This window comes from Convolutriloba macropyga, chromosome 3 (assembly GCF_964194025.1).
Source record: "Convolutriloba macropyga chromosome 3, txConMacr16.3, whole genome shotgun sequence".
Taxonomy (NCBI): Eukaryota; Metazoa; Xenacoelomorpha; order Acoela; family Convolutidae; genus Convolutriloba; species Convolutriloba macropyga.
The window spans coordinates 33570198-33589181 of record NC_134470.1 but is presented as its reverse complement, the minus strand read 5'-3'; the positions used below and the strand labels follow the sequence as shown (position 1 = coordinate 33589181).

General features: G+C 35.1%; 1 protein-coding gene across 1 annotated transcript in view; it reads left to right on the top strand.

The window, feature by feature from the left end:
- The window catches only part of LOC142336613 (uncharacterized), a 130188-nt gene that overhangs the window by 37976 nt on the left and 73228 nt on the right, over positions 1 to 18984 (top strand). Inside the window, exon 9 of the mRNA XM_075385524.1 lies at positions 17911 to 18028. Coding sequence (XP_075241639.1) covers positions 17911 to 18028 — 118 coding nt within the window. The remainder of the gene's footprint in view (positions 1 to 17910; positions 18029 to 18984) is intronic.

The following is an 18984-nucleotide window of genomic DNA, read 5'->3' as shown; positions in this document are numbered from 1 at the left end:
TATATGGGAACAAAATTACCATGCGATCTCCGCAAAGGAGAATGTCTACCGACAACTTTCACAAAAGCAACAATAGTTAAAGAACCCCAAACACATTGTCAATTATTCGAACTGATTATATTTGACGCATTTAAAATACCAAAATAGATATTGGATAAAAACAAACGCGGAATGGACAACAGTCCAACAACCAGATATAACACAAAAAGCAAAGTTCAATAAAACAGATAATATCGCTACAAGATTCGAAGTATACCCGCTCGCAGAACGTGAGTGCGGATCACTACAACCCATACATAAAACAGAATACGACGATATTTACATAATCTATGAATACGGATTCGATATGCATACAGGACAAAAAGTAACAAAAAAGAAAGACAAATTTGACGATGAAAAATTCAAAAAAAAATTAAACCTAAACAAATAATATCAGAACGAACACGATATGAGGACGAAGATAACAAACAATACTACTATGGTTTCGTAAACAAAAACACACACTTAAACATGAAAATGGACCTCTATATGAGTAACATATATTCAAGAATCAGCCTACAAGCAATAGAGTTTTATTCACAAATTTGCGAACAAACTAGAAATATTCGACAACTAACATTAACACAAGTACAAAAGAACACACCACTTTTAGGATACATTCTCACTGGAGATAGATCAATCTTTGTAAAACAAGAAGGAGTAAACGTAATGAAAATGTACAAATGCGCAAAAAAATCATCACCTTTATATGTACCACAAACCCGAGAATGTTATGACAAAATACCAATACTGTAAAAAAATAGAGTACAATATGTACATCAACTTACAAGACAAACATATTTATGGGCAAAGAAAGTCCCATGTTCACACAGCAACTTCGACCAACTAATAGACACTGAAGGAACAGCAAGATATAGAGTAACACCCTACCCTGCAAAAGTAGAAACAATATTGAACACTATATCACCAGAAGAAATCGTACTTGATAACATGTTTAGTAAAGCAAGTTTAATAGAAAGTGGTATATACAGTAAAGAACAAATAGTCCAATAACGAAAACGAGTTTTATTACACGAATACATGAGAGATCGCGAAAAACCATTACAAGAAGCAACATCAGCAAACGCACAAAAATTGCTAGAACTTGAACAACTAGGACTACTACAAACTTACAAAAACTACGAACAATCACTCAAATGGTTAGGAGACCTGAACATAAATGGATATAACTTCCAAATCGACCAACCCAGTGTTAACTGGAAAGAAATCTTGGACGGAGCATGGCTTGAAGATTAAATACTGACAATCTTTGGCCATGGTACGTCTTAGAAAAAAAGGCAAAAATCTACGCAATGATAAGCATGTTACTATTTATCACAAATTTAAATATAAAATTCTACAACGCTTTTGCAATCCATAAAGCAATTGGCAAACAAGCCAGTATAACAAAAATACTTCTTACAGAAATATTCGGAATCTTTTCTGAAACACTAACACAACTAGTAGCTCAAATACAAGAAGAAGAAGAAAGTAGCCACAACAGCGATGAAAATTATACACATTACGGAAATCACAAACCAAGAAAGAAGCTTACGTTTCGCAGACATTCCACAGACATAATACATACAACAAATTATGATGATATTGATAAACTTATGTGGAAACTTATGTGGATACAAACTACAAACATTATAACACAACAATTCAGAGAACAGAAAACGGACTACAGTTAAGAACAACAAACTCATCTCCAAAGAAACAAAAACCACCATTACCAGAACGAAAATATAAACAAGAACCATTAAGAGTAGAACCACTGGAATTAATATCAGAAAAAAAACTACAAACACTGCCACCACAACTCATTACTCCACCTCCTGCATATCAATGCTTGGGAAATAATATATCATTCCCAACTACACCTCTCAATCACAAGGCACCCCTTCCTAGTGCGCCTAACCTACAACAACAACAAACTACATCATTTCAGTCACATTCATACGAACAACCACACAATATGAACCAGTCAACATCTTATGAAATACCACAACCATCTAATAAATCTACAAGTAAACAACATCTGATACCAACAGTAAAACTAATGGATATACAAAATCCACCACCAATAGATTTTGACCAATTAAAAGTAACGGCTAACAAAATGCATAACCGCAGCCATAGTTTAGACATATTAAAAAACGATGATCAACCACATACGAATGAAGTAACATATTTTAAAAATCATTCGGCAGATACATACGAGGATTAACAACAACCACGTAGTACACGAACAACTAATATTATACAATTTATGTACAACACATTCCTTCGATGTTAATAAATTTTCCCTACCCCTCTTTTTCTAACACTTCTATTCAATTTATAAATCCTTTTAAACATATTTATCTCCATGTCTTTATACCTCATTTTCATATTTCACAAATACATCTAGTTTTCACATGGTTCATATGCAATAACAATATAACTACATGTTTCGTAACGATATCTCACAACACACTAACCGTTCAGTAATGTTCCGTCGATATGCATTCATACTAATATAGAATTACTTTATTGGTAATGATAGTAACAGGAAAATTCTGATGGAAAATAGTCATAATGACACCAAATAACAATCAACTCTTCACAAAAATAATAAAAAATAGTAATCGTAACATATGTAATAATCGAGAATATGTACTAAGCACAGTAACAATTTTAGCAAATGGCTTCCAGAATGGATTACGAAATTGAATCCCCCTACAAAACAGTTTCTCCACTGAGCTATGATGTGGAAGAAGGCGAGCTCAGCCCTGGCTCTGGACGATCAAGCCCAGGGACAATCCGCGACAACGCATCCGATTGTAGTACACAAACGGATGACAATTTTGATCACCCACAGGATCGAGTAACAACCATGAGAATAGAAGTGGAAAACGCGACATCTGAACAACAGACACAGACTAACCAGCGTACACCACAAGAGATAGCGAACCACATATCAGAACCAATTGGTAAAAAGCGACAATCGGATACCCGAAGAAATCTAGATTCGTTTCGTAACAGAACAAATGAACAAGGTACAAGCACTAATACACATAGTTACCAGAAAAATAGGCCGAGTAACAAATGTCCAAATGAAACATATGTCTCTCCTCCCTTACCAAACTATCCACCACCAGTACGACCACCCCCACCTGATTATTACACCACCAAAAACAATAGAAAACAAAACAGTGTTCAACGACGCTGGATTGCTACTAATCCACATCACATTAGACCGAGCAACCTCCGGTTTCCGTACGCAGTTACACCAAGGAGTAACAATAGGAAATCGTTCTTCCACCAATCTACCAATGAACAAACCTCCACAACAACTGTCATGGAAACAATTTAGTTCCAAGAAAAGGACCCGAGAATTTTTAACAATCCACACAACAGTAATTATAATCCTTTACTGTCGTACAGTAACTGATCTGAAATGCCATTCGATTCCCGAGATTAAAATTTTGTTATAACACCATTACATAACTTAAAAGATCGCGTCTCGGAATATTTCCCGCCTCTACCATCCGAGAATACTAACATTGTAAAACGCAGTACTAAGAATATGGGGAGAGATAAACTACATCAGTCAACATACCCCATCTTAAAACAATTCTATAGTCTAACAGAACGCTTTGTGTATGATTTTGACTACGAGTTCAAGGTACCGGTAATTTGTACCTTTGACTATCTTGTCGTCAAGGCATCCCAAGACCTTTCGGCTGACAGTGTGTTCCAATATCAAATTTTCCAACTGAGCTTTAACTTCTTACATCCGAATCACCGAAGGATGTTCAAAACAACAATTACCGGGTACACGAAACAAAGTTGATACACAACTTGATATACTATACGTTCCTACGCGATAAGAACATTAACACTACTAAGAGTTACATACATATTAACGATCAATTAACCTCACCGTATTTCTTAAACTACGGATATAAACTAAAATGGGACTATACTATCGGGACTTTACGTAATTTTGACCCTATTAAGAATTAGTACATTTCTCAACCCAAGGAAGCACCGGAACGACCCCTAATTGTACCAATCGAAGCGCTTGAACCGTGTGAAGAATATCACACTTACCACTTAGAAGGCAGCGTAACGAAAAGAGCCTTTAGTAATAGAATGCAATACAATAACGAACGAAAAGTAACGGAAATTGAAAAAGAGATAAGAAATACAGTTAAAGCGTCGATAACTGACGTATCAATTGACGAAATAACTAATCTCCTCGCACATTTTCTGTCAAAAGACTATCATTTTCTTAAGGAATACAAGCATTATAGGGAGAGAACAAATCATCCCAAACAAACGGACAAATTTTAGCGACACCAACTGAGAATAAGTAACAATGTCGAAATCTAAACACTTTAGATTGAATAAATTTGAACAATTCCTCTCTGCATATGTGTTTTACCCTGTAACAATTTATACTCCAACTGTTTGAACAAACTATTTGGTAAATTTCTAATCTATTTGTCCAGATAACCATTCATTTAACTTTGTACAATCCTCTACATTTGTACCATCCTCTACAATTGTACACCAGTTTATATCCCTTATAACTACTGATAGTTATAGCAATTGGTATAGCACTTGATGTAGAATAATATTTAGATAAAACTCAATTTTTTACTTTTCTAAGTGTCTACCTACCCTATTCTTAGCTGACAGAACTATACATGTACATATGCAAAGATTTTCAATAGTTAGATATATGCACTTTTGTAAATAAAGAAAATACCAAAAAGTAACTTATACTTTGTAGTATGAACAAGAGGAATAGATATAAACAAGCGTAACAAACGTAATATGCACAACACAGTGTATAATAACACACTATAGGTTATATCTATTATGTAACAGACATGCACAATAAATTCAACACATAACGTGTAAATAGTTATTCAATAGATTGAGTCCTGACATTACAATTCTACCAATTTCAGTAATAACATTACTATATAACTCTAGCTCAAAACTTGGTATTCAAAATAACAACATGTATGAAATGTATTTTATAACCAAATCCGATAAAACTAAATCATTAAATAGTATGTTTCCAACAAACCGATACATAGGTATATTACAAATTCGAAAATTTCAAATAACAAATTTTTGACAAATCCATAACTCAGTTTATCAAATTATAAACTGATTATCGTAAAACATAACAATCACAATTAGAACATCATTTTCATAGAAGTATTCATAGAAGTATCAAGATGCCTTTGATGGATTTTTGATAGAAAAGGAGGAAACTGAGAAAGCGGCTTTGCAGTATGAAATTGAAAAACCAGAGTTTCAAAGTGACGTTGCTGACAGAGAGGAGATACCGTGCAATGAGCGGACTCAAAAATTTGGCAAAATGAAGGACGTTCAAGTGACACCTGATATTGTCAAACCAGTTATGACGGTAAAATCGGCAATGGTGTCTTCGATTAAACGTTAATTAAACGCAATTAAATCTATTGGGTTTTGGAGTAAATGCGGTGCTCAAAGAGAAACCTCAAGTCAGAGACGAAAGCCAAGAAAGCAGTTCAAAGAGTACTGACAACCAGCCAAATGTGGAGACTCTTGCGGACTCGAAAAGTGGTGAAAGCGATGGAAAATTTTTATTCAGTTAGAGAAATAGAAGAGCGTAATGTGCCGAAACCAAAGACGGGCGACGATCAATTCAAGGAAATGACGCACTGATGCATTGCACGGTGGAATATTGGTAAAAACATAAAAAATGCAGAACGAAAAAGCGAAGCGCTCGAGGAAACAGCTAACAGTAAGTTGGAGGATGATGCAATTTTAAGTGAAGAAGATTTTGGCGATGACGACAGCTTCTTCGATAGCGACGATGAAAACAAATTTGAATGCATGGACAACAATGTGTTCCTTCTAAGCATTCGGGAACGGCACATTAACTCTGAATAGTTTGAGTTGACTACCAAAACCGGATTGACAGTTGGAAAGCCGTGCTTCAAAGGGTTGATGGCGTGTGAACACATTACGTCCGGGCAATGCATGCCGTACTTTGGAATATGAATAGATGCCAGAGAAACAGCTATGCCGCATTTTAGTGTTGCTCCAAAAGGTGATTTGGCCACAGCAGCAAAATGTATTTTTAGCGGGAATTTGATAGCTAATAGATAACGCCAGGGCATAATCAGTTGTGGGTCGCAGCACTCTGATCAACTTACTCTGACCCGAACTTTAACTGAAGATAGCTGTGAAAATTTACAAGAGAGTTTTTTAACTTTCCCAGACAATGCGCATCGCAAAACAACAAAAATTTGTGAAGCAAGGCTGCAAAGGTATACGCGGATGGGTTTCCAAAAGGGAGCAAAGAAGAAAAATCAACTACAACCGCGAAATCAGGCGAACATTTTTTCATCAAGAATGGGAAAGAAAACGCAGTTGTATAAACAGATAAAATCGGAAATGAGTACTTAAACCTTTCTGCGAATGTTGGAGGCAGCTGCGATAAAATACACGAATTTGAAAGTGATTTTGGAACTTCGCGTCAGCAGCTAGCGCCTGTAACTTTCAATGTAGTGGAGAATCAGAGCTTCGATGCAGAAATAGCAGTGGCTAATGTATCAGTTGTTTATGATGTTTGTGACCATTCAACTGCCGAAGAATTAGTGATGTCTTACGCCTTCACAGATAGTCAAGAAGGAAGTGGTGTTGGCTCGGGTGATGTGGCTTTTGGTTTAGTTCAGAAGAAGTTGGAAGAGCCAGATCGCAAGAAAAACAGTTCGTTAAACTCGGAGGCTCAATTACCCCACTCGGATGAGAAATAGTTGGAACTGAGTTTCCCCTATGCTGCCAATGATGGGACTCTTCAGACTGATCAATTTGAAAGAAGCGCGGTTGTGCAGTCACTGATGTTGGGGCAAAGCAGTGTTTCTACTGCAGACAAAATCTTATTCCAAAAATGTTCAAATAGCGAATCAGATTGTGAAGTGTTGCACATCCGGAAAGAGGAGTTTGGTGACAATAAGTCAGTGTCACCTTCAAGGAAAAATGATCTGGGGCTGAAATTTCAGAAAGATGGAAAAAATGTTTGTCCATTTCATTCTGGAAGGAATGTAGTGGCAGTAAACTTCGAGAGTTCTTTTTCGAAGCAAGATATTGAACGGGCGCAGCCCTCGGATTTCGAAGTCAAGAGAGCAGTAGATACAAATCAAAATCAGTTTTCTATAGGCTTAACCGGCCGAGAAAAGACAGTAAAATATATGAGGGAGATGTCGTGTAGTTCTTCTCCGAACGAGTTGAGGGCGAGTGACGATCAGAGAAGCCTGGAATTTGAGTACCATGAGTTGTGCAGCCTGGTGTTTAAACAACAAAGAGTCAGTCGGAAGTGAGAGAAGAGAGACAAATTGAATTTCGAATGGCAGTTGTTGAGGTGAGGGTGCCGCAAACGAAAGAAAAAGTTGAAGAAGGAGACTGGAGGCGGACATCACTTCAAGCATCGGAAGAAGAAAGAAGAGTTGACAAAGTTGGTAAAATTGACCTATCTGATGTGAGAGCTAATAAGTGTAATTTGACGAAGCTGAATCTCTTATGGTTATTACGTCTTATATTAAATTAGAAGCTCATAATATTTCGTATGTTTATAATGAAGTGCATAACTCTAAATCACAAAAACTATTGAAAAAGATAGTCAGTTTAATTCAATGTTCGGTATTAGGATAATATTAGACAGAGTTAGACTTATTGTTGATATAGAATTGTTTTGAATGTGACTTTCTCTTCGGCCAGTGTTTTGCTCTAAAAACAATTGGTTGACTGAGTCATTTTTTTATTTGATCCTGCTTATATATTCTAGTAATTGTTCAATCACAAAATGGCGGGCAAAATCTAACCTTTTTTACTGGAGCTCTATTTAAATGGTTCACACTTACGTAGGTTCACTAAGTACAAAAAATAGTTCTGTGGAGGAGTGTGGAATTTCTACTTGAAATCGTTGAACTTACATGACATTAAAACTTTAATATTGGGTGGTTATTTAGTTTGCTGAGTTTAGGAGCTAATCTTGAGCATATTGGCTATGTAAACAAAAGGAACAAACTTGAGCGATTTAGGTTCGAACAAATTGATTAACTGCTTGTTAAGTAAACAAAAGGGAGACTAGTTCTCCAAAGTGATCAAGTTGTCAGAAATAGCCAGAAAGAAACTCAGAGGTCATTAAATGAAAGAAATCAAATATAAATACACCAGAAATAATGAATGGAAGCTTGAGAATTGCAATGACATTTTTTTAAATGAATACCTTCCAAAACCAAAATTCCAAAACGCACCCTCTAAAAGCTATATTGGTATAATAAAGTTGGTTATTTATTCCTTTTAAGCAGTTTTTGGTTTACCATTTAGTGTTTTCAGGAAGGATATGATGACTATGTTAAATAGATAAAATTACTGCTTAAAGAAGGGAGAAAAACAAAACATATTCTATGAAGGAATTGTCGGCCAAATTTATTGAAATTTTCCCAAGAAAAGGATGTTTATTTGACCCTAAAGATCATCCCTAGCATGGAAAATAGAAAAAAAATAGATAAAAGTATTGGTCACTGACTTTGCACTTTACTTTGTGAAAAAGCAAATCGTACTGTATTGTAAATATTACACTTACCACTTGTTTTTATTTTGGGAATGGTAGGAAAAAAGAATTTTGATACCTGAAAATGACTCTTTTATGGTGTAATTCAGCAGTTAATTTGGTTCTTTGCAGAATAACTTGACAAGTTTGGTATCAAAACGCAATTAAAAAGATCAGAAGGTCGGTTGAAATGAAATGACTAAAGAATTGGAACTAAAAAAAGAATCTGAATCGAACTTCTGTTTTTTTTGTATATGTAGTTCTAGTTTTGAATGAAATATCGCTAGGCAATCATAAGGAACATCCAGTGGAATGATATTTTTAAAGTGAATTTGTGATTTAGGCGCACATGTTGAACAAATCTGAGTAAATAAGGCAAGAATTGTCGGTGTTCCGATTTTTAAATTGTCATACAGTTGAGTATATCAGGTGAAATTTGGGAAATTTATAGAACCTAATTGACACCAGAGCTAGGTAAAAGAAACAATACTGTAGTTTTGGTAATTATACCTTGGAGGGAATTATTATTGTCAAGAAAAAGCGGTAACTTAAGTATTGGAGGTTCAAAAGGTCAAAAAGTTTCCAAAAGAGAACTTTTGTTGGAAATAACGAGCTATGAAGTGATTTCGATGTGTGGGATACGATTAATCATTGCTTCGAAGTGTTCTTGAGAACAGATTGATAAATCCAGAAGAGCACAAGGATAGTTTGAAACAGATTCGTTAGAGAGAGAAACTAAAAAGCTCCAAAACCAAGCGTCCATAATTTCACAACCCCATCGCAAGTCCTGAAAACCCTACTTCTCCAAGTCCGACTGACCTCAAATTTGAACTATTGAATTTTTGGAGAATTCCATACGCAATGAGAAGAACAACGGGCTTTTTTCGGTACCTGGAACCGTTTCATTTTGTTTTTAAAACAAACAAACAAAGCGATAACTGATTTTTTTGTGCTTCTATGAAAGGAACTACACTCTTACCAGATTTACAAAATCTAGTAGAAACCACATTCAAACTTGAAAAACGCGAAATATTTATCGTTCAGTTTCATGATATTACTGCTAACGAATATTCTACAAATATAAATGCAGAAAGATCTTAGGTTTCACTAATTTTTTTGTCATTGAGGTTATAGGAAGATATTTAAAAGTTGGTTAAAAAATACATTGCTATATCGACAAGGGGAGCAAACGTATTCTTGGGCTAAATCAGAGAAGAATCAGTAACATAAAAAAAGATAGAAAAAACAAAATGCATTTACTTGTAAAAGAATTGTTGAACATGAAATATAAATTTTGTTCGATCCCGAACTTATCAAAGCGAGTTGTCCACGCAATTCCGGTCAAATTGAGCAAACAGTTGCCTAAGATACGTTGCATCTTGTGACTGACCTTCTAAACCCACTATTACAGTTAGACGTTAGGTCAAAATATTCTAAAAGGAACGACACGTTACGTTTTGCTGATAAAAACTGATAAGGTTGAGCACCCTTAAGCACAAGAAAAACAATCAGACGCGAGAGAGCGAGTCTGAGAGAGAGAGAGAGAGAGACTTACGAGGCTGAATAACAGCGGTTTGTCAGTCAAAGTTGAGATATAGAAAGCTCAAGTGGAGCAGCTGTTTCTCAGAGTGAGAAAATTGTAATCGTTTAGTGAGTTCTTTACGAAAGAACATAGTTTCGCAGTTGCATTGAGTGAAACTGCAATGCTATTCAAAACTGTTGGTTGTCAAAATTATAAATTTCTGGCCAGTAACATAGCCACTGGGAGGCAGAACTTGATTTACTTAACTCGGATAGGAAGTAAAGTGACGGATTTTTGGATACTTGCGGAGAAAGTTGGTTTACTTCAGTCTGGACCATTAATTAGTATTAGTATTGATAGAAAAATCTCTTTTGATTGTTGAATTTACTCAATTAACTGTATCTGGCTATATGATTACTTGTTGCTGGTATTGCATATTTTGATTATTAATTCAATTATCCAGAGTGAAGTTTTCAAGCAGCCGAGAGAGCAACAATTTTTGGGGGACAACTCAGTACACTCCCTACAACAAGAGGAACTACCAACTAAATCTTTCGGAATTTTGATAGGGTTTTGGGCGCTAGTCAGTCCCCAGCTAGAAGCCCTCTAACGACAAAAATTTTGGTTCTATTGCGGTCCAGCACGTTGATTATCAGTTGTCTGAACTCAAATTCTTTTTCAAGAAACCCGACTACGTTACTTCAAAAACCTCGATTTTTTTTTCACGGGAGATGCGAACTTCTTTTCAATTAGTAAAATTTACATCGTGTCCGAGCGAAAACGCATTCTGGCTAGGAAAAAATATTTTGGCCATAAAAAATTGAATTTACCCATCAAAATTTTTTTAGCAATTCGCCCTCTTTTAAAACATTTGCTGTTCTCCTTAGGAATTTAATTTTAAATTTTTTTCTCTATTTTCGTTTTGTTTGTGGCGTTTGTCAGCATACAGTGAAAACGGCTTCAATTTGAGTTCTCTTTGTATTTTCGTTAGATGAAACATGACATTTAGTATAGTAGCACTTTTGCACAAAGTGAAAGACAAAGGCGATTTAGCCCTCGTTTCTTTTTAGGCTTGAAAAGGAGAATGAAACCATTGAACATTTTTGCAATTTCATGCCTTTTCAACTCTTTATGAATAATCAAGCATACTGAACCTAAACCATGCTGAAAAAAATTCAATCATGAGCCTAAACCTTGCTTATTATGTTGTGTGTGTGAACTAAACAATTAAATGGGAAAAGTGTTTAGTTTTGACAAAAAGTATTGTTCTTCGTTTGCACCCAGGTCGAGGTGTGCGTTAACGCAGTTGCATTGAGTGAAACTGCAATGCTATTCAAAACTGTTGGTTGTCAAAATTATAAATTTCTGGCCAGTAACATAGCCACTGGGAGGCAGAACTTGTTTTACTTAACTGGGATAGGAAGTAAAGTGACGGATTTTTGGATACTTTCGGAGAGAGTTGGTTTAATTCAGTCTGGACCATTAATTAGTATTGATAGAAAAATCTCTTTTGGTTGTTGAATTTACTCAATTAACTGTATCTGGCTATATGATTACTTGTTGCCGGTTTTGCATATTTTGATTATTAATTCAATTATCCAGAGTGAAGTTTTCAAGCAGCCGAGAGAGCAACAATTTTTCGGGGACAACTCAGTACACTCCCTACAACAAGAGGAACTACCAACTAAATCTTTTGGAATTTTGATAGGGTTCTTTTGGTCCTTTTGGTTCTATTGCGGTCCAGCACGTTGATTATCAGTTGTCTGAACTCAAATTCTTTTTCAAGAAACCCGACTACGTTACTTCAAAAACCTCGAATTGTTTTTTCACGGGAGATTCTAACTTCTTTTCAATTAGTAAAATTTACATCGCGTCCGAGCGAAAACGCATTCTGGCTAGGAAAAAATATTTTGGCCATAAAAAATTGAATTTACCCATCAAAATTTTTTTAGCAATTCGCCCTCTTTTAAAACATTTGCTGTTCTCCTTGGGAATTTAATATTAATTTTTTTCTCTATTTTCGTTTTGTTTGTGGCGTTTGTCAGCATACAGTGAAAACGGCTTCAATTTGAGTTCTCTTTGTATTTTCGTTAGAGGAAACATGACATTTAGTATAGTAGCATTTTTGCACAAAGTGAAAGACAAAGGCGATTTAGCCCTCGTTTCTTTTTAGGCTTGAAAAGGAGAATGAAACCATTGAACATTTTTGCAATTTCATGCCTTTTCAACTCTTTATGAATAATCAAGCATACTGAACCTAAACCATGCTGAAAAAGATTCAATCATGAGCCTAAACCTTGCTTATTATGTTGTGTGTGTGAACTAAACAATTAAATGGGAAAAGTGTTTAGTTTTGGCAAAAAGTATTGTTCTTCGTTTGCTCTCAGTTCGAGGTGTGCGTTAATGGTCAGACAATTAAAAACCTACAGGGGGGGCTGGGTAAAGTGCATTTTTGATTACATGGACGAGCGTCATAAAAAAGTCTGCCTACATGAACGAGCTTCCTAGTCGAAGTCTGCCTAAATTCTGATCATTAACGAGCTAAACTCTGATCATTAACGAGTTAAATTCTGATCATTAACTAGCTAAATTTTGATCATTAACGAGCAAAAGTATGTATAAAAAGGCAAAAACATTGTCGGAAATTTTCTCAAGTTGATTGAAAAACCAACTTTTGAGATTTTCCTGTATTTTCTGGTGGTGTTTCCCTCCTCCTTTCTCGGAAATGTTACAGTTTACGATTTTAGAAAGGTACAAATTTTATCAGTGAAACGTTATGTTATCGGAACATAAATCGTATGATTGACTATTTTGCAGGGACTACGTGTTTTTTACTCTCAACAGACCTCAGACAGTTGGTTTTTGCGTTACTTCATACCTGATAATGATTCAACATGAATCCACTCACAGAAAAATTCACCTTTTCTATGTACTAAAGTGTGACTAAATCTTCAAAGAGTACGTTACTTATCAAAAGCCGTCAAAAATTGTTATAGGTTTAAAACTTTGTGTTTACTTCTTACGCTTAAATATGCAATAATCATCAAGTCACGCTGCGAAAAGAAATGATTTTATTTATTATTATTATTACTTTATTATTATTATTATTATTATTATTATTATTATTATTATTATTATTATTATTATTATTATTATTATTATTATTATTATTATTATTATTATTATTATGTAATAACCCAACTGTTTTTTTATTCTTACAAAAAATATGTCAGTCATCAATTGTCGATTTTTCTTCTTAAATTACAAGTCCCAGAGAAAACATTGGTTCTTAAAAGTTGTTTCATAATTAAAAACTAAGCTTTAACCAGACTTCGGAATTCTTTCTTACTGAAAAAAATTATAAACGAGCAGATATTTTTAAACGCGGTAAAAACGAGCAAAAAGTTTTAAAACGAGGTAAAAACGACCACAATTTCTAAAAACGAGCTAAAGTCTGTTCATGGCTGATTATGGTCTGGATGGGTCTGATCATGGCAACAATAAAAACGAGTCAAAAACGAGCACGTATGAAAAACGAGCTAAAGTCTGATCATGGCAGATTATCGTCTGGATGGGTCTGATCATGACCGATTTTAGTCTGGATGGGTCTGATCATTAACGCACACCTCGACCTGGGCAGTTTTTGTTTCGAAAAAACTCAATTCAATATACGTTGTAATCAGGCTTTTTATAGCACGTTTTAACGCGAAAAATACGTGGCATTCAATTGCTGAAAGTTTATATTGGCAAAAAAATCTTTTCATACAAAATAGTTACAAACAGTGTTATCAGTAATTAGCAAATACATACTTGCTGGAAAAATGTTCTAACAACTTTTGCACAAAATTTCTTTAAGGTCGTACGCAATTACGTTTTCAGTTTATTAGACTATGTAACAACAACTCCTAATTTTAATTTCAGAGACAATGAAAACTTGTTTTCACTTGATTTAATAGAATTCTGGCAAAATTAGTTTTAAAATATTCTGTTCAAAGCATGATATTGAAGCTTACACAAGCTGCCAGTTGCAAAAATCAGACTTGCCCGAAGCATTTTCGCTGAAAAATTGGTTCTTTTTCTTTCAATGGAAACTGGTTCTCAATTATATAGCTGTTAAGATCAGATTTTAGTGTTCTTTTTTTTTTTTTGTAACAAGTAAATTAAAATTATAACCATACGGTTAAATATACCTGAAACAAAAAATAATTCAAATCATTCAAACAAAATAATATAATAAACATCAACAATCTTCTTAAAGAATCACATTTTAAAATTTTCTTTCGATTGTTTTCTTCCTAAAAATAAAAATAACTTTTAAAAGCTCCTACGTTACTATTCAAAGGAATTTTTTCATGTTGTGAGAGCAAGAAATCATTCAACGTTTTCTTAAAAACTTTTCCATTTTTTGCCAACCGAAGCCAATGTGGTAACTTATTCCATTTTTGTACGCATTGACGAACAATCGAATTTATTCCAAAGCTTGTTTCGGCATTTTGTCTAACTTTGAATTGTTTTGTCCGAGTATTTTGATGAAGACTCAGATACCCGTGAAAATTTTCAGAATTTTCTGGCCTAGCGATATCATAATAAAATTTTATTAGCGACATTTTCGCTATTATTAGCTCAGCTGGTAGCGTTTTTGTCTGGATTAGCAGATCTCTCGCTTTGTCATACTTTTTGCGTAGAAAACACACCTTTATGCCCCAGTTAATCTGTCGGTTAAGGCGTTTTAGGTTTTTTGCAGATAAATTTTGAAAAAAGATTGCCGAAAATGATAAGTGCGAAAGCACAAGTGATTTTAGAAGAAGAATGCGCGCGTTCAGGGGAACTTGATGTCTTATAAGGTAAATTGATCTTATAGCATGAGCCATCTTTTTCAAGGTTTTATTCAGCTGCTCCTCAAAACTAAGATTCCTGTCAATTTGAATACCAAGATATCTGCAACTTTTTTGTGTTGTGAGAACTTCGTTTTTGTAAAAAATAGATCCGAAATCAGAATTATCGCGCGAGAAAAAGATTAATTCGGTTTTGTTTGTATTCAAAGTTAGTTTGTTCATCTCTACATATTCTTCTGTTTTTTGTAAAATTTCCGTGACTTTTCCATGAAAGCTACCTTTCTGTCCACAACAGACAATACTTGTGTCATCTGCGAATTGAATTACCTTTTCCGTTGCGCTTATATTAGATGAGAAATCGTTCACATATAAAAGAAAAATGAGTGGTCCTAAAACAGTTCCTTGTGGCACACCGTGATTCAAAATTTCACAATCAGAGAATACGCCATTAAGTTTTACCTTTTGTCTACGGTTGGCAAGAAATGAAAACAATAACTCTTTCGCTTCCTGGGAAAAACCATACATTTCAATTTTTTTCAGGAAAATGTTATGCGAAATGGAATTAAACGCTTTTGCAAGGTCTAGAAAAATAGCCACAGTTTCTTTGTTTTTATCTAGATTAGCCGAAACTGTTTCAACCAGTTCTAGAACTGCATCTGTTGCAGACTTTTTTTTGTGAAATCCGAATTGTTCTTTGTTTTTAATTTTATACTTATCAATGAACTCCATTATCTGAGTCAGAAGGAGGCGCTCAAAAATTTTTGCAAAACTCGGAGTTACAGAAATGGGTCGATAATTTGTGCTATCTAGTTTATCACCTTTTTTAAAAATTGGTGTTATATAGGCTAGTTTCATTTTTGTTGGGAAAACATTCTCCTTAATGCACTCATTCAAGGCGAACTGTAGATGTACGCCTATAGCTAATTTGCCAGACTTTATGAGTTGAGTTGAGAATTCACCAGGTCCTGCTGCTTTGTTATCGTCAAGCGAGTCAATGACTGAATAAAGTTCTTTTTTAGTCACAGTTCTGAATGTGAATTCAGGTATATTAAGTTTATCAGGGTATTTACAAGCAATATTCGAACCTTTGAAAACTCCTAGATTAGCAAATGCTCTATTTAGACAATTGACAATGTTTTTTGTTCCCTTGAAATTTCACCACTGTCTAATCTGATTTCGTCAACCTTGACAACTCTTTCACTCGGACTGGTCTTTTGTTTAATGAATTTCCATTCTTCCTTACTTGTTGGTAGTTTTTGGAAGAAATTGATGCAAAAATTGTTGTGCGCCTCCCTTAGTCTCCTATTAACTAAGTTTCTTAAGCGCTTAAATTCACTGTACGTCTCGCTGTCAGGACTTCTTTTCCATTTATTGAACAAAAAATGTTTTTGGGCAATCAAATGTTTCAATTCTTGTGTTAACCAGGGCTTAGAATTCTTAGAAATTTCTCCCCCTTTTTTAACACTCTGAATTGGTGCGTGTTTTTCAACAATTTTCTCAAAAATATCGATGAATGAATCAAACATATCGTTGCCATTCTCACATTGGTACATTCGAAACCATTCTGCGAGGGCAAGATCTCTGTTAAATTTAGAGCGTGAGAAAAATCGAAAACTTCTCATCGTTATTATGTTGTCACTCTCAGATTTCAATGGGAGGTTTGATTCGTAGATAACAAGAAAATGGTCGGAGTTAAAAGGGGTTGTTGTGACATTGTAGGCAATTATCTGATCTTTTGAAACAAAACAGTGATCAATAAGTGTAAATGTTTTGTCAGTACCTCTGGTTGCATCCCTTAGGTTAACAATTTCTAATCCTGAATTTGACGCAAAAACATCTAGTTTACTTTTCTCTGTCTTGTTCAGATAATTCAAGTTGTAATCTCCCAGCAAAATAACGTTATCTGTAACGCTATATGCCCCCGATACTTCGGTACTTAACTGATCAAGAAAATACTCACCAAGACGTTTGTTTGGGCAATAAGAAACGTTAACAAGTAATTTTTCAGTCAGAGGGTCTGTTATTTCAACCCAAATGGATTCAAAAAAACTCTCATCAACCGTTTCAAGGCTTCGTTTAATATCGGCTTTAAATTTTTTCGGGACAAAAATGCCTACTCCTCCGCCCTTTGAAGCCCCTGTTTTGTCTGATCTACATTTCCCCAGGAAAGTATGCGATGCTGTTAAAAAGTTATTTTCAATGCTACAATCAGCGTCCAACCAGGTTTCAGTTACAGCGACAAACGTATTAATGGGAGCTGTTTGCAAAAAATTAGCAAACTCTTCAAACTTATTCTTCAAGCTTTGGATACAAAAGATCAATTGGATACAAAAGATCAATTGCACTAGCGCGAAGCAGTAGGGATTTTCCAGCAAGCATGCTTTTACACTTTGGATATAGAACAGAAAATTTCACCTCAAGTGTTTACCAAACCAAAATCAAGGATAAATGTTTACCTCAATTTGGCGAGAAACTCTTGCATCCGCTCTTCCGTCTTCCTTAAATAGAAAACTTATACGCTTGATACTTCATTAGCAGCCATTAAAATTTTCCGCACATATGGCAGTCTGACCAGATCTTACAAGATAAAATTTTTCTCAGATCAGGATAAATATTTAAAATATATAAATTATTATATATAATTTTATTATTATATTAGTATATTATATATTTATATATAAATAAATATATAAAATAATAGTTGAATAAAATGGGCAAAGTTGGAAAGATTTTGGACTATAAAGAGCTATCGTTTCGCCATTAAAGGACCTGATCCACATTGTTTCATACGTTTACTAAGTTTGAAATAGAAAAATTTATCAAACATTTGGGTGTTCAGCTAACCATACTTTGCCGCACATCGTCTGTCACAATAATCTCATATCTATTGTGGTATCTGTTAACAGTTTCCTGTTGATGAGTGTGTTCTACGTGTCTGCTCTGGTGACAATGGACACGCGTGAAGATGTTTCCTTGTACTTCTTAGATGACTCGCTCTCTAAACTCTACATCGCCACTTTTCAGGTAAATGACTCATTGCAGATCTTCAGGAGAGAAAGCACAAATGGTATCGTTTATGCTTGTGCCCCCCCCCCCGGCCTAGTAGGTGCATATTAATATTATTTGCACCCCTCACCCCAAGCGAACGTGCTTTATTGTCAGGGGAAGAAAAAGAAAAGATCCCACGAACGATTCAATTAAAAGATTTTTGTAATGAGCGCTTGAAGCTCCAAGCGATTTCCTGTCAGAAGTAATGTAATTTTGCAAGAGGAGTTTGCGTACTGCTCTACCAATGAAAAGAGTCAGAAAGTGGAAAGGATACAAGTGTAGTTAGACGTTCAAGCTTTCCAATTGTCAAACGACGTTGTCAATGTCTCGAGTTTTGCAGCAAAAATACTTGGTTGCTGGGAAATGTTGAAAAGAGAGGTGAGAAAATTGAAATATCACTACCCAGGTCGAGGTGGCCAGACCGAATTGAGCTCTGATCAGACCATCTTCGAGCGCACACATGTTCTCGGTGCGCTCGAATTACATGGTCTGGAAAAGGCTTCGAGCGCACTTTTGTCTGGACAATGGTCTGGAACTTGCCTGATCAGCGGCCACTTGGGTCTGGGACGGTCTGATCAGAGGCAGTTTCGAGCGCACACTAGTCTGATCAGAGGCCGATTCGAGCGCACACTTTTCTGACCAGAGACCGAGTCAAGCAATTTTTTTTCAAGTTTTTTCTTTGTTTTTTTTTCTGACATTTGTTGTCTAAGTAAAGAGTCAACAAGAAAGCAACATTCTGATCAGATCTGCATCTGAAAACCTGATGGGTTTGACCAGAACCAAGGGGTCCAGCTGATAGCAACTGCCGGTCCCCTCAAGAAAAAATGTTGAATCAAAGTAGATCAATACGTTTTTATGCAAAGCTGTCTAAATTCATTTATTCAGTAAAAACATAAAAAAATGGCATACTCAATAATTTTTTTGAGAAATTT